At 45.9% G+C, this 27,850-nt stretch overlaps 1 protein-coding gene across 1 annotated transcript in view; it reads right to left on the bottom strand.

Moving 5' to 3' along the window:
- Window positions 1-25,780, bottom strand: part of LOC139260188 (protrudin-like) — a 38,446-nt gene extending 12,666 nt beyond the window's left edge. The window contains exon 1 of the mRNA XM_070876453.1: window positions 25,034-25,780. Within this exon, the coding sequence (XP_070732554.1) occupies window positions 25,034-25,326 (293 nt within the window). The 5' untranslated portion in view covers window positions 25,327-25,780. The remainder of the gene's footprint in view (window positions 1-25,033) is intronic.
- Between the last annotated feature and the right edge of the window lie 2,070 nt (window positions 25,781-27,850).

Genomic DNA, 27,850 nt, shown 5'->3' with positions numbered 1-27,850 from the left:
TTAAAAACTTTCTATCTCACAATTTCCAGTTCTGACGAAGGGCCATCGACCTGCAGTGTTAACGCTGTTTCTCTCTCTCCACAGATTCAGCCTGACCTGAGTATTTCCACAATTTTCTATTTTTTTTCCAGCTTTTTATTTTCTAAAAGATGCAATACACGCTATAACCACAGTGTCGGTGCAAAGTGGTTTCACGTGGCAATGGGGAGATCACAGAATCATCGAAAGTTACGACATAGAAGGAGGCCATTCGGCCCACCGTGTCCGTATCGGTCAAAAAAGAGCTACCCAGCTTAATCCCACCTTCAGCTCGAGGTCCGTAGCCCTGTAGGTTACGGCTCTTCAAGTGCACATCCAAGTACTTTTTAAATGTGGTGAGGGTTTCTGCCTTGACCACCCTTTCAGGGCAGTGAGTTCCAGACCCCCACCACCCTCTGGGGGAAGAAATGTTTATTCAACACTCCACTACCTCCTACCAATTTACTTTATATTTATGCCCCCTGGTTATTGATTCCTCTAAGGGAAATAGGTCCTTCCTATCCACTATCTAGGCCCCTCATAATTTTATACACTTCAATTAAATTTCCCCTCAGCCTCCTCTATTCCAAGGAAAACAAACCAGCCTATCTAATCTTTCCTCATAGCTAAAGTTTTCCAGTCCTGGCAACATCCTAGTAAATCTCCTCTGCACCCTCGCTAGTGCAATCACATCCTTTCTGTAATGTGGTGACCAGAACTGCACTCAGTACTCCAGCTGTGGCCTAACTGGTGTTGTATACAGATCAAGCAAAACTTCTCTGCTCTTGTATTCTGTATCTCAGCTAATAAAGGAAAGCATTCCGTATGCCTTTTTAACTATCATGTCGACTGGTCTTGCTACCTTTAAGGATCTGTGGACATACATTCCAAAGTCCCTCTGTTCCTCCACACCTCTCAGTATCCTCCCATTTATTGTCTCTGTCGAGCCAGTGTGGTGGCTGGTGTGCAACGGCCACCACACATTAAAAAAATCCACGCATAGGCATCTTCCACCTTTCAACATGTAGTTCGGGATCTGGAATATTAGGTCCTTCATTGAAACACCCGTGAACTCATACCTTTTTGGTGTGGAAGCAAGTCACCCTCGATATGAGGGACCGCCTATGATGATGATGATGATGATTTATTGTGTATACTCTTGCCTTGTTGCCCCTCCCAAAATGCATGACCTCACACTTTTCCGGACTGAATTCCATTTTCCACTTTTCTACCCAACTGACCAGTTCATCGATATCAGAGAATTACGACACAGAAGGAGGCCATTCAGCCCATCATGTCCGTGCCGGTCGAAAAAGAGCTACCCAGCCTAATCCCACCTTCCAGCTCTTGGTCCGTAGCCCTGTAGGTTACGGCTCTTTTAAGTGCACATCCAAGTACTTTTTGTTACATATGTAAACTTGCCTATAACTTATACAGTCACCAGAGGGCTCATCCCCTGGAGTCCCAAGGGATCCCACAATCCCTTGGGAGCACAGGTACTTAAGGAGGCCTCACAGCCTGGAGAGACACTCTGGAGACCTGCAATAAAAGACTCTGGTCACACTTTACTTTGAGCTCACAGTATCCAGTCAGATTCTTTATTCATACCCAACACTTTTTAAATGTTATGAGGGTTTCTGCCTCGATCACCCTTTCAGGCAGTGAGTTCCAGACCCCCACCACCCTCTGGGTGAAGAAATATTTCCTCATTTCCCCTCTAATCCTTCTACCAATTACTTTATATTTATGCCCCCTGGTTATTGACCTCTCTGCTAAGGGAAATAGGTCCTTCCTATCCACTGTATCCAGGCCCCTCATAATTTTAGACACAATTAAATCTCCCCTCAGCCTCCTCTGTTCCAAGGAAAACAACCCCAGCCTATCCAATCTTTCCTCATAGCTAAAGTTTTCCAGTCCTAACAATATCCTCGTAAATCTCCTCTGTACCCTCTCTAGTGCAATCATATCTTTCCTGCAATGTGGTGACCAGAACTGCACGCAGTACTCCAGCTGTGGCCTAACTAGTGTTGTATACAGATCAAGCAAAACCTCCCTGCTCTTGTATTCTATGCCTCGGCTATAAAAGGAAAGCATTCCATATGCCTTTTTAAACTACATTATTGATTTGTCTTGCTACTGTTAAGGACATACACTCCAAGGTCCCTCTGTTCCTCCTTACCTCCCATTTATTGTGCATTCCCTTGCCTTATTGCCCTTCCCCGAATACATGACCTCACACTTTTCCGGATTGAATTCAATTTTCCACTTTTCTACCCAATTGACCAGTTCATCGATATTTTCCTGCAGTCTGAAGCTCTCTTCTTCACTGTCTTTTAACCACACGACCAATTTTTTTATCATCTGCAAATTTCTATATAATGCCCCCTACATTTAAGTCTAAATCATTAACATATACAACAAAAAGCAAGGGACCGAGTACTGAGCGCTGTGGAACTGCACTGGAAACAGCCTTCCAGTCGCAAAAACACTTTTTCCTTATGCAGCGAGTTGTGATGATCTGGAACGCACTGCCCGAAAGGTTGGTGTACCCAGATTCAATAGTGATTTTCAAAAGGGAATTGGATACTTAACATAAGAAATAGGAACAGGAGTAGGCCATACAGCCCTTTGAGCCTGCTCCGCTATTCAATAAGATCATGACTGATCTGATCATGGACTCAGCTCCACTTCCCTGCCCGCTCCCCATAACCCCTTATCGTTAAAGAAACTGTCCATTTCTGTCTTAAATGTATTCAATTTATTGAAAAGGAAAAACTTGTAGGGCTGTGGGGAAAGAGCGGGGGGGGGGAAGTGGGACTAATTGGACAGCAGTTTCAAAGAGCTGGCACAGGCACGATGGGCCCAATGGCCTCCTGTGCTGTATGATTCTATAATTATGGCATAAATGCAGTCTAAATCTAGAGTCAGGGCCCAATCTAGTCCCATATCAATGCGAAGTGGGATTCCCTGGGAGGTGTAGTCTCGGACCTCGTTAGTTAGCTTGAACTTCGACACCCGACTTACCAAGTTTAACATGAATGCAAAAAACAAAACACTCCCAAGATCATCAGATTTCCATCCCTTCATCCGATTCTGCATTTGTTGACTTACTGGCACATTCTTTTGTTGGTGTAAAGCAATAGGAACAAGGTATTCTGCAAATTATAACTTTTCCTCTGGTTAAATAAGTCTGTTTTTCAGAACTAGGGATCCCCAAGACTGTGTCGATACTTGCAAAATGATCCTCAGAACAGTGATAATGCTGGGGGGGGGGGGGGGGGGGGGCAGGGGCGGAGAAGAGGGTCCCTGGGAGTGTGTCCAAGTGGTGCTGGGGGGTGGGGGGGTGGTAGGGATGAGGGATCTCTCACACACAGGTTTGCTGCAGCTTTAAATCTGGTGTGGAACTTTAGAAGCTGGTGTGTCGCTTCATAAAGCCGGTGAGCCAACTGCATGGAAGCTGCAGATGCTGTGTAGCTGCACAGCTTAAAGGGAACATTGGTGGCATGGGATCTTTCGCATCCACCCGAGAGAGCAGACGTCTCGGCTAACGTTTCATCTGAAAGACGGCTCCTCCGACAGTGCGGCGCTCCCTCAGCATTGCACTGGAGTGCGAGCCTAGATTTTTGTGTTCAAGTCTCTGGCGTGGGGCTGGAACCCACAACCTTCAGACTCAGAGGCAACGTTCTGAGAGGGAGAGGAGCGGCGAGAGCGGGCGGGCGAGAGGCGAGCGGGCGCGAGCCAGAGAGGGCGAGCGAGCGAGAGCCAGAGAGGGCGAGCGAGCGAGAGCCAGAGAGGGCGAGCGAGCGAGAGCCAGAGAGGGCGAGCGAGCGCCACAGCATTTATGTAGATCTTTTTGGAATGTAAAAAGTTCCGTTTGTGAGCCAGACAGCAATGTGATAATGACCAGATAATCTGTTTTTAGTGATATTGCTTGAGAGCTAAATATTGGCCAGAAAACCAGTGCGGACTTCCCTGCTCAATTTGAATTAGGGATCTTTTATGTCCACCTTAGAGAGCAGATTGGGCATCGATTTAACGACTCATCCGAAAGACGGCACCTCCGACAGTGCAGCGATCCCTCAGCACTGCACTGGGAGTGTCAGCCTAGATTTATTTGCTCAAGTTCCTGGAGCGTGACTTGAACCCAGAACCTCCTGACTCAGAGATGAGAGTGCTGCCCATTAACCCCAGTTGACACATCAATATGGTGCATCAATTCGCTGGACAATCAGGGAAAACAACACACGTTCTAAACCCACATCCCGTGATACATTAAAGATGACTCAAACTGCCTCAAGCCACAGTGGAACACAAAGGAATATAAATGCACCATTCAAATAAAGCGCCCAACGCCCATTCTGTCCCTCACACATCACATATCGGAATTACACTTTATTAAGATGCAAATCATTCAGAAAATAAAAAGAAAGCCAGTCACTTAATGCTGTGAGCTTCTGACCTGGAGCCTGAAACTTAAACATTTTCCAATCTGCACAGTCCCTTCACCACACACTCCTTCCCTGGTCTGAAACGTTAGCTCGGTTTCTCTCGCCCCAGATGCTACCTGATGGGGTGAGTATTTCCCACATTGTCTGGTTTTTTTCCCCCAGTTTTCCAGCATCCACAGTATCTTGTGGCTGTATAAATATACAGCTCTTCCTCAATACAATACTACATCGTGCACCACATGGTATATGACTCACGTTCGTGCCCAATTTACCACAAACAATGCCAAACAGTCTTTTATTTAAAGGTGGCAAGATCCACATGCAAGGGTCTTGTGTCACTGAATAATTATTTCATAATTAGGAGCAGGAGTCGGCCACATGGTCCCTCGTGGCTGTTTTGCCATTCAATGAGATCATGGCTGACCATCGACCTCAACTCCACTTTCCTGCCCAATCTCCATATCCCTGGATTCCCCTAGACTCCAAAAATCTATCTGCACATGGGATATACTCATAGATTCAGCACTCACAGCCCTCTGGGGCAGAGAATTCCAAAGATTCAGAACCCTCGGAGTGAACAAATTCCTCCTCATCTCAGTCTTAAATGGCCGACCCCGTATCCTGAGACTGTGCCCCCTGGTTCTAGACTCTCCAGTCAGGGGAAACAACCTCTCAGCATCTACCCAGTTTCTTAACCGCTAAGGGAATAAGGGATTATGGGGAGTGAGCAGGGAAGTGGATCAGAGTCCATGATCAGATCAGCCAGCTCGAGGGGCAATATGGCCTGCTCCTGCTCCTATTTCTTATAAGAACATAAGAACATAAAAAGCCCTCTAGTTCTAGTCTTCCCCCATCAGTGGAAACATCCTCTCTGCATCCACCTTGTCAAGCCCCCTCATAATCTTATACATTTCAATAAGATCACCTCTCATTCTTCTGAATTCCATTGAGTAGAGGCCCAACCTACTCAACCTTTCCTCATAAATCAACCCCCTCATCCCTGGAATCAACCTAGTGAACCTTCTCTGAACTGCCTCCAAAGCAAGTATATCCTTTCTTAAATATGGAAACCAAAACTGCACGCAGTATTCCAAGTGTGGCCTCACCAATACCTTATATAGCTGTAGCAAGACTTCCCTGCTTTTATACTCCATCCCCTTTGCAATAAAGGCCAAGATTCCATTGGCCTTCCTGATCACTTGCTGTACCTGCATATTATTCTTTTGTGTTTCATGCGCAAGTACCCCCAGGTCCTGCTGTACTGTGGCACTTTGCAATCTTTCTCCATTTAAATAATTTTTTTCTGCCAAAGTGCATGACCTCACACTTTCCAACATTATACTCCATCTGCCAAATTTTTGCCCACTCACTTAGTCTGTCTATGTCCTTTTGCAGATTTTCTGTGTCCTCCTCACACATTGCTTTTCCTCCCATCTTTGTATAGTCAGCAAACTTGGCTACGTTACATTCAGTCCCTTCTCCCAAGTCGTTAATATAGATTGTAAATAGTTGGGGTCCCAGCACTGATCCCTGCGGCACCCCACTAGTTACTGGTTGCCAACCAGAGAATGCATCACAGTGAAAGCAATTCAAAGGGTAGTTCATTGGCTGTGAAGCACTTTGGGACATCCGGAGGACCATGATAGGCGCTATGGAAATGCAAGTTCTTTCTTCATGATTGCTCTCATCTAATCTCCATTCCCAAACTGAGTGTGCAGTTCAAGCCAACAGGCAGATCGCAGTTTCAGACCGTTATCTGTCATCATCGGCAGTCCCTCGCTTCCACTCTAAAAATTAGTCCTTAGGTGGCTGAACAGTCCAATATGAGAGCCACAGTCCCTGTCACAGGTGGGACAGATAGCCGTTGAGGGAAAGGGAGGGTGGGACAAGTTTGCCACACGCTCTTTCCACTGCCTGCGCTTGATTTCTGCATGCTCTCGGCAATGAGATTCGAGGTGCTCAGCGCCTCCACTTAGGGTGGTATTTGGTCAGAGATTCACAGGTGTCGGTGGGGATGTTTCACTTTATCAGGGAGGCTTTGAGGGTGTCCTTGAAACATTTCCTCTGCCCACCTTTGGCTCGTTATCTGTGCTGAGCTCGTGGATCTTGGCCGGTTGTAGGATCACTACTCTTGGTCTCGGTCGCCCACGGTGGGGAGGGAAACAGAATGGAATCGGCAGGGCTGCGGGAAGCTCCCTCCGTGCTATCACGCAGCTCCTGCAATAGTGTGCAAGCATGAACACAGGTCACCTGCGCGATCAAGAGGAGATTATGGGGTGATTTGACAGGAATGACGAAAGGATGGGGGGGGGGGGGGGGGGCGGACAGTGTTAATGGAAACAGACTGCTTCCGGTAAGCGAGGGATCTAGAACAAGGACACATTACAAGATTAAACACAATACGCGCAAGAAACCTGGGACAGAGAGGAGGCGGTGGAGTGCACGTGCAGAGTTACCAAGCAAAGCAAAATGTCAACATTTAATTGGTTAGCTGTTTGGTTGAAGGAAAAGGAAATGAAGGAACATGCACATGGGGCTAGGACAATTTGCGCCCGCCGACCTACATTGGCTAAGCAACGGACTAGGGGACATATTCTTAAAAAGTAGACCTTTTAGGAGTGAAGTTAGGAAACACTTCTACACACAAAGGGTGGTAGAAGTTTGGAACTCTCTTCCGTCAATGTCAATTGGTGCTGGGTCAATTCTTAAATTTTAAACCTGAGATTGACAGCTTTCTGTAAACCAAAGGTATTAACTGATATGAGCCAGAGGTAGGTATATGGAGTTAGGTTACAGATCAGCCATGATCTCATTGAATGGCGGAACAGGCTCGAGGGGCTAATTGGGCTACTCCTGTACCTATGTTCCCTCAATCCCTTCTCACACCCATGTATCATCATCATAGACAGTCCCTCGGAATCGAGGAAGACTTGCTTCCACTCTAAAAATGGAGTCCTTAGGTGACAGAACAGTCCAATATGAGAACCACAGTCCCTGTCACAGGTGGGATAGATAGTCATTGAGAGAAAAGGTGGGTGGGACTGGTTTGCTGCACGCTCTTTCCACTGCCTGCACTTGATTTCTGCATGCTCTCGGCAACGAGACGAGATTCGAGGTACTCAGTGCCCTCCCGGATGCACTTCCTCCACTTAGGGCGATCTTTGGCCAGGGACTCCCAAGTGTCAGTGGGAATGTCACTTTATCAGGGAGGCTTTGAGGGTGTCCTTGTAACGTTTCCTCTGCCCACCTTTGGCTCGTTTGCCTTGAATGAGCTCCAAGTAGAGCGCTTGCTTTGGGGGTTTCGTGTCTGACATGCAAAATATGTGGCCTACCCAGCGGAGCTGATCGAGTGAGGTCAGTGCTTCAATTCTGGGGATGTTGGCCTGGTCGAGGACGCTGATGTTGGTGCGTCTGTCCTCCCAGAGGATTTGTAGGGTCTTGCAGAGACATCGTTGGTGATATTTTTCCAACGACTTGAGATGTCTACTGTACAGGGTCCATGTCTCTGAGCCATACAGGAGGGTGGGTATTATTACAGCCCTGTAGACCATGAGCTTGGTGGCAGTTTTGAAGTCCTGGTTTAATATACCCATTTATACTGTCTAATTGAATGGCTTTCCTGGGTAACTTATTTCACAACTCCATTAATCTTCGAAGATTAAAAGAATTGCCTGCCTGACTTCCCTTCTTAATCCTCACTTCCTCATTTTTTAAACTTGTGCTCCCTGGGATTTGAACCCTGAACGATTTGTTTGCAAGTGTAACCAACCACACCAACAGAATACTTGCTCAACCATTTGCCGCAGTATACTTCCACCTGATCACTCAGCTGATTCAGGCCTAGCCCCACATACCCGCCTTTGTGTCAGCTGTGGGTCAGTGGGCAGCACTCTCATCTCTGAGTCAGAAGGTTGTGGGTTCAGGTCCCACTCCAGGGACTGGAGCACAAAAATCTGAGGGAGTGCTGCACTGTCGGAGGTGCCGTCTTTCGGATGAGACGTTAAACCGAGGCCCCATCTGCCCTCTCAGGTGGACGTAAAAGATCCCATAGCACTATTTCGAAGAAGAGCCAGGGGAGATCTCCCCGGTGTCCTGGGGCCAATATTTATCCCTTAATCAATGTCACTAAAACAGATTATCTGGTCATTACCACTGTGCTGTTTGTGGGAGCTTGTTGAGTGCAATTGTCTGCCTCATTTCCGACATTACAATAGTAACTACACGCACAGGCATCTCCCACCCTTGAAGATTTAGTTCGGGACCTGGAATTTTAGGTCCTTCATTGAAACGCCTGTGAACTTTTTGGCGTGGAAGCAAGTCATCCTCGACTCGAGGGACTGCCTATGATGATGATGACACTTCAAAAGTACTTCATTGGCTGTAAAGCATCTTGGGATGTCCTGAGGTCGTGAAAGGCACTCTATAAATGCAAGTCTTTATTTTTTTAGTATACATAGCAGGGAGATCCCTGGCTCAATCCCCGATCTGAGGCGACGGGAGGGAGCAATGACTGGCCATCTGGTTGTCGCAATGGGAAGACAATAAGGTTGGAACTCCATTGCGACAGAGGGACCTTCCACAGTTAAATGAGCCCAGCTATCTACAGCCTATTTACAATGGAGAGGGAACACTTGCGGACATAAATATGGCGTACATGGAATTTGCATGTAAATAAATGAAAGTGAATCTGTTTTTGTTGCCGGTGGTTGAAGGAGGAATGTTGGCCAAGACACCAGTAGAACGACATGCTCTTCCTTGAATAGTACCATGGGATCGTCAATATTCACCTAAGCAGCACCTATGTGCAACATCCCCAGTGACACCTGGGAGTCCTTGGCCAAAGACCGCCAAAATGGAGGAAGTGCATCCGGGAGAGCGCTGAGCACCTCGAGTCTCATCGCCGAGAGCATGCAGAAAACAAGCGCAGGCAGCGGAAGGAGCATGAGGCAAACCAGACTCCCCACCCACCCTTTCCCTCAACGGCTATCTATCCCACCTGTGACAGAGACTGTGGCTCTCGTATTGGACTGTTCAGCCACCCAAGGACTCATTTTAAGAGAGGAAGCAAGTCTTCCTCGATTCCAAGCGACTGCCTATGATGATGATGAAGCAGGGAGATGGGGAACTGGTTTAAAGTTTCATCCAGACACTGGAGTACTACCCCAGTGTTGCGTCAGACCAGAGAATGAGTTCATGTCCTGGCATGGAGATCAAAAACACAACCTTCTGACTCGGTAAGAAGTATTCTCAACTAGGCTAAGGTGGCGCACAAACACGGGCTCTCAAACACTTGACGTAGCGGTGTGAAACCTTGTTCCGCCGTCAAACTGCCCGTTGCTGTCCACCTTCAAGAATGGACCCATCGTTCATTAACTGGAAGGAACTGCCCCTCACTGAAAAAGGGCATTAGAAGGTGCAGCCAACAGCAGATGGACATGTTCTCCCTCTGTCAGCTAAATTAGAGTATGCACTCGAGACCTACCTGGAACTGACAGCACGCAATGCTATGGAAACACGAGCCTACAAATGGGCACCCGCCAACAAAATTAAACAGGGGATTATCAGCACAGTGCCTTGCTTCTATGTCCGATGCCCTTAACATCTCCCACCCTCGATTCTCCCCCAATACAGCACACACAGGCCATGCTCCGCACACTGCAAATCAAAAACTGAGATACACAGTAAAGACCTTGCCAATGCTAAACTCAGCTGCCCATGTCCTAACTCGCACCAAGTCCCACTCATTACCCACTGTGCTCGCTAACCTACTTTGGCTCCCAGTTAAGCAACGCTCGATTTCAAAATTCTCATCCTTGTTTACAAATCCCTCCATGCCCTCGCCCCTCACTACCTCTATAATCTCGGTGCCCAGAAGAGGCATGGGCCCAGGGGCAGCACAGGCCAGCCCACGCTGCAAAATGTGTGCATACTGGATCCGTGCAGCAGAGCTGGTTTCCAGTCGTCTTGGATAACCCTTGCCACTGGACCAAGACCTAGCTCTGTCAACATAGAAACATTGAAAATAGGTGGAGTAGGCCATTCGGCCCTTCGAGCCTGCACCGCCAATCATGGCTGATCATGCAATTTCAGTACCCCATTCCTGCTTTCTCTCCATACCCCTTGATCGTTTAGCCGTAAGGGCCACATCTAACTCACTTTTGAATATATCCAACTGGCCTCAACAACTTTCTGTGGCAGAGAATTCCACAGATGCAGAAGTTTCCCCTCCTCAGTCCTCAATGGCTTACCCCTTATCCTTAGACTGTGATCCCTGGTTCTGGACGTCCCCAACATTGGGAACATTCTGAGTGCATCTAACTGTCCAATCCCATAAGAATTTTATATGTTTCTATCAGATCCCCTCTCAAATTCCAGTGAATATAAGCCTAGTCGATCAAGTCTTCCTTCGTAGGTCAGTCCAGCCATCCTGGAAATCAGTCTGGTGAACCTTTGCTGCACTCCCTCAACAGCAAAAATGTCCTTCCTCAGATTAGGAGACCAAAACTGTGCACAATAGTCAAGGTGTGGCCTCACCAAGGCCCTGCACAACTACAGTAAGACCTCCCTGCTCCTATACTCAAATCCTCTCGCTATGAAGGCCAACATGCCATTTGCCTTCTTCACCGCCTACTTTACCTGCATGCCAATTTTCAATGACTGATGTACCATGACACCCAGGTCTCGTTGCACCTCCCCTTTTCCTAATCTGTCACCACTCAGATAATATTCTGCCTTCCTGTTTTTGCCACCAAAGTGGATAACCTCACATTTATCCACATTAAACTGCATCTGCTATGCATTTGCCCACTCACCTAACTTGTCCAAATCACACTGCAGCCTCTTAGCAGCTCACACTGCCACCCAGCTTAGTGTCTTCTGCAAACTTGGAGATATTACATTCAATTCCTTCGTCATTAATGTATATTGTAAATAGCTGGGGTCCCAGCACTGAACCTTGCAGTACCCCACTAGTCACTGCCTGCCATTCTGAAAAGGACCCATTTTATTCCTACTCTTTGCTTCCTGTCTGCCAACCAGTTCTCGATCCATGTCAATACATTACCCCCAATACCATGTGCTTTAATTCTGCACACTAATCTCTTGTGTGGGACCCTGTCAAAAGTCTTTTGAAAGGTCAAATACACCACATCCACTGGTTCTCCCTTGTCCATTCTACTAGTTACATCCTCAAAAAATCCTAGATGATTTGTCAAGCATGATTTCCCTTTCAGAAATCCATGCTGACTTGGACCGATCCTGTCACTGCTTACCAAATGTGCTGCTATTACATCTTTAATAATTGATTCCAACATTTTTCCCACTACCGATGTCAGGCTAACCGGTCTATAATTCCCTGTTTTCTCTCTCCCGCCTTTTTTAAAAAGCGGGGTTACATTAACTACCCTCCAATCCATAGGAGCTGATCCAGAGTCGATAGAATATTGGAAAATGACCACCAATACATCCACTATTTCTAGGGCCACTTCCTTAGCAACATAGAAAATAGGTGCAGGTGTAGGCCATTCGGCCCTTCGAGCCTGCACCGCCATTCAATAGGTTCATGGCTGAACATACAACTTCAGTACCCCATTCCTGCTTTCTCACCATACCCCTTGACCCTCTAGTAGTAAGGACTGCATCTAACTCCTTTTTGAATATATTTAGTGAATTGGCCTCAACAACTTTGTGGTCGAGAATTCCACAGGTTCACCACTCTCTGGGTGAAGAAGTTTCTCCTCATCTCAGTCCTAAATGGCTTACTCCTTATCCTTAGAATGTGACCCCTAGTTCTGGACTTCCCCAACATTGGGAACATTCTGCCTGCATCTAACTTGTCTAAACCCGTCAGAATTTTAAATGTTTCTATGAGATCCCCTCTCATTCGTCTGAACTCCAGTGAATACAAGCCCAGTTGATCCAGTCTTTCTTTATATGTCAGTCTCACCATCCCGGGAATCAGTCTGGTGAACCTTCGCTGCACTCCCTCAATAGCAAGAACGTCCTTCCTCAAGTTAGAAGGCCAAAACTGTACACAATACTCCAGGTGTGGCCTCACCAAGGCCCTGTACAACTGTAGTAACACCTATCTGCCCCTGTACTCAAATCCCCTCGCTATGAAGGCCAACATGCAATTTGCCTTCTTAACCGGGCCTGCTGTACCTGCATGCCAACCTTCAATGACTGATGTACCATGACATCCAGGTCTCGTTGCACCTCCCCTTTTCCTAATCTGTCACCATTCAGATAATAGTCTGTCTCTCTGTTTTTACCACCAAAGTGGATAACCTCACATTTATCCACATTATACTTCATCTGCCATGCATTTGCCCACTAACCTAACCTATCCAAGTCACTCTGCAGCCTCATAGCATCCTCCTCGCAGCTCACACTGCCACCCAACTTAGTGTCATCCGCAAATTTGGAGATACTACATTTAATCACCTCGTCTAAATCATTAATGTACAATGTAAACAGCTGGGGCCCCAGCACAGAACCTTGTGGTACCCCACTAGTCACTGCCTGCCATTCTGAAAAGTACCCATTTACTCCTACTCTTTGCTTCCTGTCTGCCAACCAGTTCTCAATCCACGTCAGCACACTACCCCCAATCCATGTGCTTTAACTTTGCACATTAATCTCTTGTGTGGGACCTTGTCGAAAGCCTTCTGAAAGTCCAAATACACCACATCAACTGGTTCTCCCTTGTCCACTTTACTGGAAACGTCCTCAAAAAATTCCAGAAGATTTGTCAAGCATGATTTCCCTTTCATAAATCCATGCCGACTTGGACCTATCATGTCATCTCTTTCCAAATGCGCTGCTATGACATCCTTAATAATTGATTCCATCATTTTACCCACTACCGATGTCAGGCTGATCGGTCTATAATTCCTTGTTTTCTCTCTCCCTCCTTTTTTAAAAAGTTGGGTTACATTGGCTACCCTCCACTTCATAAGAACTGATCCAGAGTCTATGGAATGTTGGAAAATGACTGTCAATGCATCCGCTATTTCCAAGGCCACCTCCTTAAGTACTCTGGGATGCAGACCATCAGGCCCTGGGGATTTATCGGCCTTGAATCCCATCAATTTTCCCAACACAATTTCCCGACTAATAAGGATTTCCCTCAGTTCCTCCTTCTTACTAGACCCTTTGATCCCTTTAATATCCGGAAAGTTGTTTGTGTCCTCCTTAGTGAATACCGAACCAAAGTACTTGTTCAATTGGTCTGCCATTTCTTTGTTCCCAGTTATGACTTCCCTTGATTCTGACTGCAGGGGACCTACATTCGTCTTTACTAACCTTTTTCTCTTTACATATCTATAAAAGCTTTTGCAGTCCATCTTAATGTTCCCTGCAAGCTTCCTCTCGTACTCTATTTTTCCTGCCCTGATCAAACCCTTTGTCCTCCTCTGTTGGGTTCTAAATTTCTCCCAGTCCCCGGGTTCACTGCTATTTCTGGCCAATTTGTATGCCACTTCCTTGGCTTTAATACTATCCCTGATTTCCCTTGATAGCCACGGTTGAGCCACCTTCCCTTTTTTAAGTACTCTAGGATGCAGACTATCAGGCCCTGGGAATTTATCAGCCTTCAATCCATCAATTTCCCCAACACTATTTCCTAACTATTAAGGATTTCCTTCAGTTCCTCCTTCTCGCTAGACCTTCGGTCCCTTAGTATTTCTGGAAGGTTAGTTGTGTCTTCCTTAGTGAAGACAGAACCAAAGTATTTGTTCAATTGGTCTGCCATTTCTTTGTTCCCCATTAAACATTCACCTGATGCTGACTGCAAGGGCCCTACATTTGTCTTCACTAATCTTTTTCTCTTCATATATCTCTATAAGTTTTTCAGTCAGTTTTTATGTTCCTTGCAAGCTTATTCTCATACTCTATTTTCCACCTCCCCTAATTAAACCCTTTGTCCTCCTCTGTTGAATTCTAAATTTCTCCCAGTCCTCAGGTTTGCTGCTTTTTCTAGCCAATTTATATGCCTCTTCCCTGGTTTTAACACTATCCCTAATTTCCCTTGTTAGCCACGGTTGAGCCACCTTCCCAGTTTTATTTTTAAGCCAGACAGGGATGTACAATTGTTGAAGTTCATCCATGTGATCTTTAAATGTCTGCCACTGCCTATCTACCATCAAGCCTTTAAGTATCATTCGCCAGTCTATCCAAGCCAATTCACGTCTCATACCATCGAAGTTACCTTTCTTTAAGTTCAAGACCCTAGTCTCTGAATTAACTGTGTCACTCTCCAGCTTAATAAAGAATTCTACCATATTATGGTCACTCTTCCCAAAAGAGGCCTCGCACAACAAGATTGCTAATTAATCCTCTCTCATTACACAACACCCAGCTCTCTAGTTGGTTCCTCGACATATTGGTCGAGAAAAATCATCCCTTATAAACTCCAGGAAATCCTCCTCCACCGTATTGCTACCAGTTTGGCTAGCCCAATCTATATGCAACGGCCACCCCACGTTAAAAAAAATCCACGCACAGGCATCTTCCACTTTTCAACATGCAGTTCGGGATCTGGCAAAATATTAGGTCCTTCATTGAAACACCTGTGAACTCATCCCTTTTTGGCATGGAAGAAGTCACCCTCGTTTTGAGGGACCGCCGATGATGATGATGATGATGATGATGAAGAATCTCCTCCAGCCTCACAACAACCCCGGAGATGTCTGCGCTTCTCTAATTCTGCTCTCTTGAGCAGCCCTGATGATAAAATGTTGGAGACAAACGTTATCTAGGGAAGACTCGTGGGGTTCTTTTTGAGAGGCATATAAATTGGCCAGAAAAAGCAGCAAACCTGAGGACTGGGAGAATTTTATAATACAGCAGAGGAGGACAAAGGGTTTAATGAGGAGGGGGAAAATAGAGTATGAGAGGAAGCTTTCTGGGAACAAAAAAACTGACTGCAAAAGCTTCTATAGATATGTGAAGAGAAAAAGATGAGTGAAAATAAACGTTGGTCGCTTGCAGTCAGATTCAGATGAATTTATAATGAGGAACAAAGAAATGGCGGACCAGTTAAACAAATACTTTGGTTTTGTCTTCACGAAGGAAGACACAAATAACCTTCTGGAAATACTAGGGGACCGAAGGCTAGTGAGAAGGAGGAACTGAAGGATATCCTTATTAGGTGGGAATTGTGTTAGGGAAATTGATGGGATTGAAGGCCGATAAATCCCCAGGGTCTGATAGTCTGCATCCCAGAGTACTAAAGGAAGTAGCGTTAGAAATAGTGGATGCATTGGTGATCATTTTCCAACAGTTTATCGTTTCTGGATCAGTTCCTATGGACTAGCTAATGTAACACCACTTTTTTAAAAAAGGAGGGAGAAAATGGGTAATTATAGGCCGGTTAGCCTGACATCAGAAGTGGGGAAAATGTTGGAATCAATTATTAAAGGTGAAATAGCAGCGCATTTGGAAAACAGTGACAGGATCGGTCCAAGTCAGCATGGATTTATGAAAGGAAAATCCTGCTTGACAAATCTTCTAGAATTTTTTGAGGATGGAACTAGTAGAGTGGACAAGGGAGAACCAGTCAATGTGGTGTATTTGGACTTTCAAAAGGCTCTGACAAGGTCCACACAAGAGATTGGTGTGCAAAATTAAAGCACATGGTATTGGGGGTAATGTACTGATGTGGATAGAGAACTGGTTGGCAGACAGGAAGCAGAGAGTCGGGACAAACGGGTCCTTTTCAGAATGGCAGGCAGTGACTAGTGGGACTGAGTGCTAGGACCCCAGCTATTTACAATATACATTAATGATTTCGATGAAGGAATTGAGTGTAATATCTCCAAGTTTGCAGACGACACTAAGCTGGATGACGGTGTGAGCTGTGAGGAGGACGCTAAGAGGCTGCAAGGTGACTTGGACAGGTTAGGTGAGTGGGCAAACGCATGGCAGATGCAGTATAACGTGGATAAATGTGAGTTTATCCACTTTGGGGGCAAAAACACGAAGGCAGATTATCTGAATGGCGGCAGATTAGGAAAAGAGGAGGTGCAACGCGACCTGGGTGTCATGGTACATCAGTCATTGAAAGTTGGCATGCAGGTACTGCAGGCGGTGAAGAAGGCAAATGGTATGTTGGCTTTCATAGCTAGAGAATTTGATTTTAGGAGTAGGGAGGTCTTACTGCAGTTGTACAGGGTCTTAGTGAGGCTTCATCTGGAATAGTGTGTTCAGTTTTGGTCTCCTAACCTGAGGAAGGACGTTCGTGCTATTGAGGGAGTGCAGCAAAGATTCACCAGATTGATTCCTGGGATGGCAGTACTGACATATGAGGAGAGACTGGATTGACTGGGCCTGTATTCACTGGAGTTTAGAAGGATGAGAGGGGATCTCATAGAAACAGAGAAATTTCTGACGGGACTGGACAGGTTAGATGCAGGAAGAATGTTCCCAATGTTGGGCAAGTCCAGAACCAGGGGTCACAGTTTAAGGATAAGGGGTAAGCCATTTAGGACTGAGATGAGGAGAAACTTCTTCACTCAGAGTTATTAACCTGTAGAATTCCCTACTGCAGAGAGTTGTTGCCAGTTCATTAGATATATTCAAGAGGGAGTTAGATATGGCCCTTATGGCTAAAGGGATCAAGGGGTATGGAGAGAAAGCAGGAAAGGGGTACTGAGGTGAATGATCAACCACGATCTTATTGAATGGTGGTGCAGGTTCGAAGGGCCGAATGGCCTACTCCTGCACCTATTTTCTATGTTTTGAAGGGGAGAGAGATGGTGTTTGAGTCAAGGGAGTCGTTGACAATGTCAGCCAGCAGGGATAACTGATTGGTAAGAGGCTGAGTGCAGAAGGGATTGAGGGAGCTGGCGAGAGGGTGGGGTGAGGAAGAGATGGGAAAGAAACTTAGTGAATTTGAGCTTGAATGAGTGGGAAACTGGAGTGAGAGGTTGGAAACTAGGGTGGGAAGAATCTGTCCGCAGCATACGAGTCAACGAAATCCATGTTCTCTTCACACTAGGTATTGGAGATGAGGGATAATAATTCAATTGGCCTCACCACCGAACTGTACAACAGATTCTCTGGGTCTGCCTTCATAAACATTTAGTTTTGGCAAAGTTCTACAAAATTTGGGATATTTGTAAAAGTGATCTATTATGGTCTTGCAGGACACAAATATTTTGAGGTTTTTCCTCAAATTAAAGAAAGTAACCGAGCATTGCGTCTCTGTGTTGGGTCCGATTTGAATCTGCATTTTGTATGAAGAGTTCAGAGTTATGGACTTCCCCATATTTTTATCTTTGCACTGAATGTTATTACTTTGGAATATATTGTGAATCTTTTTAAATGCACAAGTCATTAAAGGGCAGCAGACTTGTATGGTCATGCAATGCTGTGAATGGTAACTCGTTACTTTAATCGGTCCTGACCTGCGAGACACCATCATAAAAGGTGCGGCGGGCATGGGCAGCGTGGCGGTGTACCACTTCAAGGTACAGCGTGAGCTGGTGCTGGAGGGCGACAGCAGCGAAGAGGGACATCATCAAGGTCCAGGTCGGTGATTGGAGCGTGGGCAGATACAGCAGGGGCGGCGAGGTCGGGGCAAAGGAGCGGCGAGAGATTGTAGAGGGATGTGATCGGGGCCCAGGAGAGGCGTGAGTTCGGGGCCAGAAGAGGCGAGGGCCCAGGGGCAGCACGGACCAGCCCACACTGCGATATGTGCGAAGGGAGCAGCGTGCAGCGGCCCGGCGCGGTCCCGGCCTGCAAGACCATCAGCAGGCCGGGGCCATTGGAGGGAGCAGCGTGTGCTGCTGCAGGAGGGCGACGGCTACGAAGCCAGGTCGCTGATTGCAGTGCGGGCAGGCACAGCAGGAGGGGCGAAGGAGCGGCAAAAGTTTGTAGAGGGACGTGACCAGGGCCCAGGAGAGGCGTGAATCTGGGGCCCAGAAATGTGATATGTATGCGCGCTCGGTCTGTGCAGCAGAGCTGGTCTCCAGTTAGTCTTGGGTAATCCTTGCCACTGGACTAAGACCTAACTCTGTCAAGCCCGTGTGGTGGCTGGTGTGCAACGGCCATCACACGTCAAAAAAATGCACCCTTCAAGATGTAGTTCGGGACCTGGAATATCTTTCATTGGAACATGCCGATGATGATGATGAACTTTTAAAATGCTTTCAGATTGTACCTACACTAGTGTAGCTTTGTTATCAGATTGATGTACAATGGGGTGCCTTTTTTGAGCAGTTCAGGAAATACTCCTGTTATTAATAAGTTGGATTGCATAGTAATTCCATTATTGTACTGCATTGAACTGATGTATAACATACAGGAAATATTTGAGGAATCCAGTTGGTTTGGGTAGCTGAACAGTGTAGTGAAGTGGAATTTGTTTTAACGGTGACAAGCTATCGAAAATAAACTTACTGAAGCAACAACAGCTTGCATATGTAGAACAACAATTTGCATTTATATAGCACCTTTTTTAATGTAAAAAAAATGTCCCAAAGTGCTGCACAGGAGCATAATCGGACAGTGATGGCTGGTGGATTTGTTCACAAATGAATGGGCATTCTGCAGGGAAATGCGGAGAGGGGCAGCGATTGTTGGTCTGCAGTAGTGGGTAGGGTGAGCAGGATGGAAAGGAGGTTGGCCCTCAGCTGTAATACAGGGGTAGATGATCAGCAAGAGAACAGGATGGGACAGTGAGGTTGCTGCTCGTAAGGAGGCAGTGACTGGTGTTTTGATGAGGCCCTTTGGAGAATGCCAAGAGAGGCACAGAGGGCTTAGCAAGGAGGTGATGCTTGAATTGTATAAAACACTGGTTAGGCCCCAGCTGGAGTACTGTGTGCAGTTCGGGTCACCACATTACAGAAAGGATGTGACTGCACTAGAAAGGGTGCAGAGGAGACTTACAAGAATGTTGCCTGGACTGGAGAATTTTGGCTATGAGGAAAGAGTGGATAGGCTGGGGTTGTTTTCTTTGGAACAGAGGAGGCTGAGGGGAAACCTGATTGAGGTGTATAAAATTATGAAGGGCCTGGATAGAGTGGATAGGAAGGAGTTGTTTCCCTTGACAGAAGGAACAACAACTAGGGGGCATAGATTTAAAGTAATTGGGGGGAGGTTGAGAGGAGATACGAGGGGAAATCTCCACCCAGAGGGTGGTGGGGGTCTGGAACTCACTGCCTGAAAGGGTGGTAGAGGCAGAAACCCTTACCACATTTAAAAAATACTTGGATGTGCACTGGAAGTGCTGTAACCTACAGGGCTACAGACCTAGAGCTGGAAAGTGGGATTCGACTGGATAGCTCTTGGTCGGCCGGCACAGACACAATGGGCCGAAATGGCCTCCTTCTGTGCTGTAAATTTTTATGATTCTAATCGCTCAACCTTCTATTGTCGAGGCCCCAAGCATTGGAATTCCCTGTCCAAACCTCTTCCCCCTCCTTAAAACCTACCTCTTTGACCAAGCTTTTGGTCACCTGTGCTAATTTCTACTTATTTTTTTATCTCATAATACTCCTGTGAAATGCCTTGGGACTTTACACTACGTTAAAGACGCTATATAAATGCGTTGTTGTTATATCACATTGCAAAATCGCAGAGCAATATGGTAAGACATGGTGGAGTCTCATCGACAGATCGGTGGCATTCTGAAAGCATTCTATGAGGCTATTGAAGGGAAGGAGAGGGGCAACAAGGAACCAGTTCCATCCTCTGCGGCTGGCTGCTGTGGAACAGGCTGAGCTAGAGCGGCTTGTCAGGGTGTGCGACAGCACGGGGCTGACCACGTAGGATGATCAGTTTTGGAAGGCAAACTCCCGAAGACTGAAGAAATTAATTCAATATTTACGAATCGTTCAGTAATTGTTATCTGGCTAGAATTCGCAAAAAGACCCCGCTGGAGTGAGGGTTGTGAATCTGTGGAATTCGCTGCCTCAGAGAGCTGTGGAAGCTGGGACATTGAATAAATTTAAAGTCAGAAATAGACAGTTTCTGAACTGATAAGGGAATAAGGGGTTATGGCGAGCAGGCAGGGAAGTGGAGCCGAGTCCATAATCAGATCAGCTATGATCTTATTGAATGGCGGAGCAGGCTCGAGGGGCCATATAGTCGGGATAAACGGTCCTTTTCAGAATGGCAGGCAGTGACTAGTAGGGTGCTGCAGGGCTCAGTGCTGGGACCCCAGCTATTTACGATATACATGAATGATTTAAATGAAGGAATTGAGTGTAATATCTCCAAGTTTGCAGATGACACGACGCTGGGTGGCGGTGTGAGCTGCAAGGAGGACACTAAGAGGCTGCAGGGTGACTTGGACAGGTTAGGTGAGTGGGCAAACGCATGGCAGATGCAGTATAATGTGGATAAATGTGAAGTTATCCATTTTGGTGCCAAAAACAAAGGCAGAATATTATCTAAATGGTGGAAGATTAGGAAAAGGGGAGGTGCAACGAGACCAGAGTGTCATGGTACATCAATCATTGAAAGTTGGCATGCAGGTACAGCAGGTGGTGAAGAAGGCAAATGGTATGTTGGCCTTCATAGCTAGGGGATTTGAGTATAGGAGCAGGGAGGTCTTGCTGCAGTTGTACAGGGCCTTGGTGAGGCTGCACCTGGAATATTGTGTTCAGTTTTGGTCTCCTAATCTGAGGAAGGACGTTCTTGCTATTGAGGGAGTGCAGTGAAACATAGAAACATAGAAAATAGGTGCAGGAGCAGGCCATTCAGCCCTTCTAGCCAGCACCGCCATTCAATGAGTTCATGGCTGAACATGAAACTTCAGTACCCCCTTCCTGCTTTCTCGCCATAACCCTTGGTCCCCAGACTGATTCCCAGGATGGCAGGACTGACATATGAGGAGAGACTGGATCGACTGGGCTTATATTCACTGGAGTTTAAAAGGATGAGAGGGGATCTCATAGAAACATATAAAATTCTGACGGGACTGGACAGTTTAGATGCAGGAAGAATGTTCCCGATGTTGGGGAAGTGCAGAACCAGGGGACACAGTCTAAGGATAAGAGGTAAGCCATTTAGGGCTGAGATGAGGAGAAACTTCTTCACTCAGACAGTTGTTAACCTGTGGAATTCCCTACTGCAGAGAGTTGTTGATGCCAGTTCATTGGATATATTCAAGAGGGAGTTAGATGTGGCCCTTACGGCTAAAGGAATCAAGGGGTATGGAGAGAAAGCAGGAAAGGGGTACCGAGGTGAATGATCAGCCATGATCTTATTGAATGGTGGTGCAGGCTCGAATGGCCGAATGGCCTACTCCTGCACCTATTTTCTATGTTTCTGTATGGCCTGCTCCTATTTCTTATGTTATGTTATGTAAGAAGATCATCACTTACCCATCAAAACTGAATGACAGGAGTACCTTGGAGAAATTCACCCGACATTACAAGTCCCACAACTCACTCTTTTGCGAATTCTAGCCAGATAATAATTACTGAATGATTGGTAAATATAGTTATTTTACTATAAATTTCACGGTACTGTACTATCTTCCTGCAGATAAATCATAAACATGAAATGAACCGTCATTGCGGCTGCTCTTGGAGCAGGGGTGTCGCAAGTTGCTTAGCGTGGGACTTGAACCCCACAACCTTCTGAGGCAGAGGTGGGAGCGCTACCCACTGAACTGGTCTTGAAGATATGAAAGGCACTATATAAATAGATACGCCAATTGTCGTCAAACGGCTAGTCTAAGCAACTTGCACCACACATGCCCCAAGAGCAGTCTCAATGACGGAACATTTCATGCTTATGATTTATCTGCAGGAAAATAGTACAGCTCTCCCCAGTGTCCTGGCCAATATTTATCCCTCAATCAACATCACAATCATCTGATCATTACCTCATTGCTGTTTGTGGGAGCTTGCTGTGCGCAGATTGGCTGCTGCGTTTCCCACATTACAACAGTGACTGCACTCCAAAAGTACTTAATTGGCTGTTAAGCGCTTTGGGACGTCTGGTGGTCATGAAAGGTGCAATATAAATGCAAGGCTTTCTTTCCATCCTCCACTCTCCTCAACCATACCATGCACCAACTCTTCATTCACAGAGATTTCCTATCATTTGTTTGTATCCATCACCGTTCATATCTCCTTGCTTGCCTCTACTCTTCTCTCTCCAGAAAAAGCTCCACCCTTCTCACCCCACCCCCCCAGCATCTCAAATTCTCAAAGCCTTTTTCCAGTATATACCGCTGGAGCTCAAATCCAAGGCAGCCTGGAATGCACATACTACACGACCAGCCTGGTCATTGCTACTGCATCTGGCTCGAATACCTCGAGCAGCATCACCTCTCACTCTCGGCAGACAAATGCTCTTATTATTCCAGGATCCAAATCCTTTTACTATCCCGGGGCTTATAACTGGCATAGAACTAATTTAATCAAGTGGTTCTGACATCAGAAACTGCCAGAGCAGAGCTAGTGCGGTATGTATGGACCAGCAGAATCCAGAGGGATGGAAGATCGACAGAGATGCTCATGAAGACCTGCTCTAAAATTTTTTGTCTGTGCTTACAACACATGGAAAAATGACAGCAATCCTAGTTCCATTTCAACAGTCATTTGCGTGTGACGAGATTAACACATCCAAGGCTCCTCTGACTCATGGCAAGATCACAAGATAGGGACTTTCTTAATACAAGAAATAGGAGCAGGAGTCGGCCATTTGGCCCCTCAAGCCTGCTCCGCCATTTAATATCATGGCTGATCTGATCTTGGCCTCAATTCCACTTCCCTGCCCGCTCCCCATAACTCTTCACTCCCTTATCTCTCAAAAATCCTTCTATCTCCACCTTAAATATATTCAATGACCCAGCCTCCACAGCTCTCTGGGACAGAGAATTCCACCGATTCTTATGAACCTTGAGCTCATTAGACCCAAGCCTTCCAAAATACTAAACCTACCGTCCCCCATTACAGCAGCTAGCTGTCCCTTACTAGCATGTGTCTTGGCCTCAGTTCAGTGGGTAGCACTCTCTCCTCTGAATCAGAAGGTTGTGGGTTCAAGTCTCACTCCAGAGACTTGAGCACAAAATCTAGGCTGACACTCCAGTGTAGTGCTGAGGGAGTGCTGCACCATGGGAGGTGCCATCTTTCGGATGAGATGTTAAGCTGTGGTCCCGTCTGCTCTCTCAGGCAGACAAGAAAGATCACGGGGCATACTTCAAAGAAGAGCAGGGGAGTTCTCCCTGGTGTCCAGGGGCCAATATTTATCCCTCAACTAACATCGCTAAAACAGATGATGTGGTCATTATCACATTGCTGTTTGTGAGAGCTTGCTGTGCGCAAATTGGTCGCCACGTTTCCTACATTATAACAGTGACTACTCTTCAAAAGTACTTCACTGGCTTTGGGATGACCTGAGGTTGTGAAAGGCGCTATAGAAAAATGCAAGTTCTTTCTTTCCTGCCAACTTGTTCCATCTGTTAATCATCCCTTTCTTCTCAAAACAAAGGCAAACAATTTTTCATAAAGACAGTCCTTCTTCAAACATAATTCCAGTTATCTCTTGTCCCTTATAATCCTCGAGTGGATCAAAAAATTGCACAGCTGCTGGAGAGAGCATTTATTCACCCCTGTACTCACTGACCTGCATCATCTCCCAGTCTGCAATACCTCAATTTTAAAATTCTCATCCTTGTTTTCAAATCCCTCCATGGCCTCGTCCCCTCCCTATTTCTGTAACCTCCTCCAGCCCCACAACCCTCCGAAATCTCTGCACTCCTCCAATTCTGACCGCTTGTGCACCCCCAATTTTAAATCGTTTCAACATTGGCGGCCGTGCCTTCAGCTGCCTAGGCCCTAAGCTCTGGAATTCCCTCCCTAAACCTCTCCGCCTCTCTCTCCTCCTTAAAACCTATTTCTTTGGCCAAGCCTTTGGTCACCTGTAGTAATATCTCCTTATGTGGCGGGTGTCAATGCTCTTGTGAAGTGACTTGGGGTGTTTTACTATGTTAAAGGCGCTATATAAATACAAGTTGTTGTTATTGGATCTACAGAGATACCAGTGATACAGAAATAGCAGGTGTATGTAGCACATACCAGTGGGGGGAATTGGTGGATGTCATAAAAGCATTATTACCAGCCAATAATCTATATACATCTTATTCTAATATACTATTATGTAGCTACTAAAATAAAACACTTCCCAATTTGTGATTCTCACCCTGCCCCCTCCCCATCCACCATTCCAGACTATCACATTCACAATTTCCAAGTCAAACCACTTTCAACAGTAAAGTATCATGAAAGCCAGGTGAAAGTTTAACTGCGCTAAAACCATTCGACAAGCTATTTTCTGTTAGCTAACAAAATTTGCTTCAAAACACATCATTGCGTGACGAAAAATGTCACCTTCACCAAACAGCTAAGGTTCCTTCCCGGCTCTTTCTCTGATCCTGCACCCACACACAGAAAAAAACCTACTGTGCCCATCTATTTAATCAATAAACGAAAAGCCACCATACAGCAAATAACCAAGAACCAATTACAGACCATCAGGTGACAAGTAAAACAAAAAATACCCCCCAAAAAATAGAGACGGAAAATAAAAGCCATAAATAAATACTCTACCTGATTAAATACTTCACCATCTCCCAGAAGTCGTACAGCGGCTCGGCGAAGAGCTCCAGCCTTTTGAAAGCCACCACCAGGCTGAGCAGGTCGAAGGTCTGCGGGGTTTTGGGCCCTCTGGTCTTCAGCTCCACCGTGGGGTTGCTCTCTGGCTCGGGGAGGGGGCTGCTGGCAGTGAGGGGGGAGTTGCTGGGGCAGGTGATGGCGATGGGGCTCCCAGCAGAGTCCCTCCTCTCCCCAGCCTCTGCTCCAGCAGCCTCCCAGGTAGGCATGGTCCCCAAAGCAGGCTGCATAATCTCCAAATAGATAAGAGATATGTATCTCTAAATATCTGTATATATCTATAAATATCTGTATATATCTAAATATATAAGCATACAATTAAATATATATATCTATCCAAATCCTATATATATTTAATTATGTTAAATACAACGCAGGTACAAATACTGCACACACTGAAGCCCAAGACATGGACACAATGCCAAGCTGCTGGGGGTGAGGGGTCACTGGGGGTCACGGCGTTGCTCGGAGACGGGGTCGGTGGCAGCCATGTCGGCTCCAGTAAGTCCTCCGCTTTTTCTTTTCTCTCTCGGCCGCCGGTCTCTCTGCCCAGCTGTTAACCGTGTGTGGATTTTTTTTTAAAGCCTCCCGAGCAACCACACTTCCTCCCTCTCTCGACGTCCCCTGGAACGCCTCTCCTCCTCCAACGCCGGCTCCTCACACGGCTCTCAGACGCTGCAGCCCACGCTCCGCCGCAGGCCGCATCAATCGAGCAGCTCATCGATGTGGGTGGAAGCAAGCGCGATGAGGTCATGCGCTGGCTCCCAACAACAACAACTCGCCTTTCCTACAGCAACAACTTACATTTACAACAACAACTCGCCTTTCCTACAGCAACAACTTACATTTACAACAACAACAACAACTCGCCTTTCCTACAGCAACAACTTACATTTACAACAACAACTCGCCTTTCCTACAGCAACAACTTACATTTACAACAACAACAACTCGCCTTTCCTACAGCAACAACTTACATTTACAACAACAACTCGCCTTTCCTACAGCAACAACTTACATTTACAACAACAACTCGCCTTTCCTACAGCAACAACTTACATTTACAACAACAACTCGCCTTTCCTACAACAACAACTTACATTTACAACAACAACTTACATTTACAACAACTCGCCTTTCCTACAGCAACAACTTACATTTACAACAACAACTCGCCTTTCCTACAGCAACAACTTACATTTACAACAACAACTCGCCTTTCCTACAGCAACAACTTACATTTACAACAGCAACTCGCCTTTCCGGCGACAACTTGCCTTTCCTACAACAACAACTTTCCTACAACAACAACTTGCGTTTAAAGCAGCAACAAAACTTGCATCGATAGAGCCCTTTAACGTAGTAAAACGTCCTCAAGATGCTTCACAAGAGTGTTATCAAACAAAGTTTGAAACAATATTCTCTTTTCCCCACCCAAAAAAAACTAACAGTATATATTTTCTTCTAAATGTAAAGTTAAAGAAAAAAATACTGTTGTAAACTGCGGTTGGCTTATAATACATTTAGTATAAGAATTCAGTTTGAGGGTGAGTGTCCTGAATAAAGGTAATTATAAAGGTATGAAGGCAAAGCTGGTTAAAGTGGACTGGGAAAATATTTTAAAGGGTAAGACTGTAGAAAAGCAGTAGCAAACATTTAAGGAGATAATTCATAACTCTTAGCAAAGATATATTCCAGTGAGAAGGAAAGACTTTAAGAGAAGGGAGAACCATCTGTGGCTAACTAAGGAAGTAAAGGATGTTATTAAATCGAATACAAAGGCATACAATGTTGTGACAAAAAGTACTAGGCGAACTAAAGGTGGACAAATCCCCTGGACCTGGTGGCCTGCATTCTAGGGTCTCAGAGAGGTGGCTGCAGAGATAGTGGATCCATTGGTTGTAATCTACCAAAATTCCCTGAATTCTGGAGAGGTCTCAGCGGACCGCAAATGTAACGCCCCTATTTAAGAAAGGAAGCAGACAGAAAGCAAGAAATGATAGACCAGTTAGCCAAACATCTGTCATTGGGAAAAAGCTGGAGTCCATCATTATGGAAGTAGTAGCAGGACATTTAGAATATCATAATGCAGTCAAGTAGAGTCAGCATGGTTTTATGAAAGGAAAAGCATGTTGGACAAATTTGCTCGAGTTCTTTGAGGATGAGCAGGGTGGGTAAAGGGGAACCAGTAGATGTCGTGTTTTTGGATTTCCAGAAAGCATTCAATAAGGTGCCACATAAAAGGTTACTGCAGAAGATAACAACTCACGAGGCTAGGAGTAATATATTAGCGTGGAGAGAGGATTGGCTAACTAACAGAAAGCAGAGAGTTGGGATAAATGGGTCATTTTCAGGTTGGCAATCTGTAACTAGTGAAGTGCACAGGGATCAGTGCTGGGGCCTCAACTATTTACAATTTATATTAATGACTTGGATGAATGGACCGAGTGTAATGTAGCCAAATTTATTGATGATACAAAGATAGGTGGGAAAGCAAGTTGTGAGGTGGATGCAAAGAATCTACAAAGGGATTTAGGGCCCAAATTTCCCCAAGAGTTGTCCCGTTTTTTTTGGAGTAAGTAGCTTTTTTTGGAGTAACTTAAAAACGCAAATTTCCCCATTTAACTTGCTTCAACGCCCCTTTGTTCTCTCCAAAAGGGGGCGTGACAAGCCACTTACACCTCTTCTGGCCATAGAAGCAAATGTGACCAGCTGAAAGTTATTCCGAACTAACTTAGGCCAGTGTATGTGGTC

The sequence above is a fragment of the Pristiophorus japonicus genome, chromosome 3 (genome assembly GCF_044704955.1).
Source record: "Pristiophorus japonicus isolate sPriJap1 chromosome 3, sPriJap1.hap1, whole genome shotgun sequence".
Classification (NCBI taxonomy): Eukaryota; Metazoa; Chordata; class Chondrichthyes; family Pristiophoridae; genus Pristiophorus; species Pristiophorus japonicus.
The sequence above is the reverse complement of the archived record's forward strand: the minus strand, read 5'-3'. Positions and strand labels throughout refer to the sequence as shown.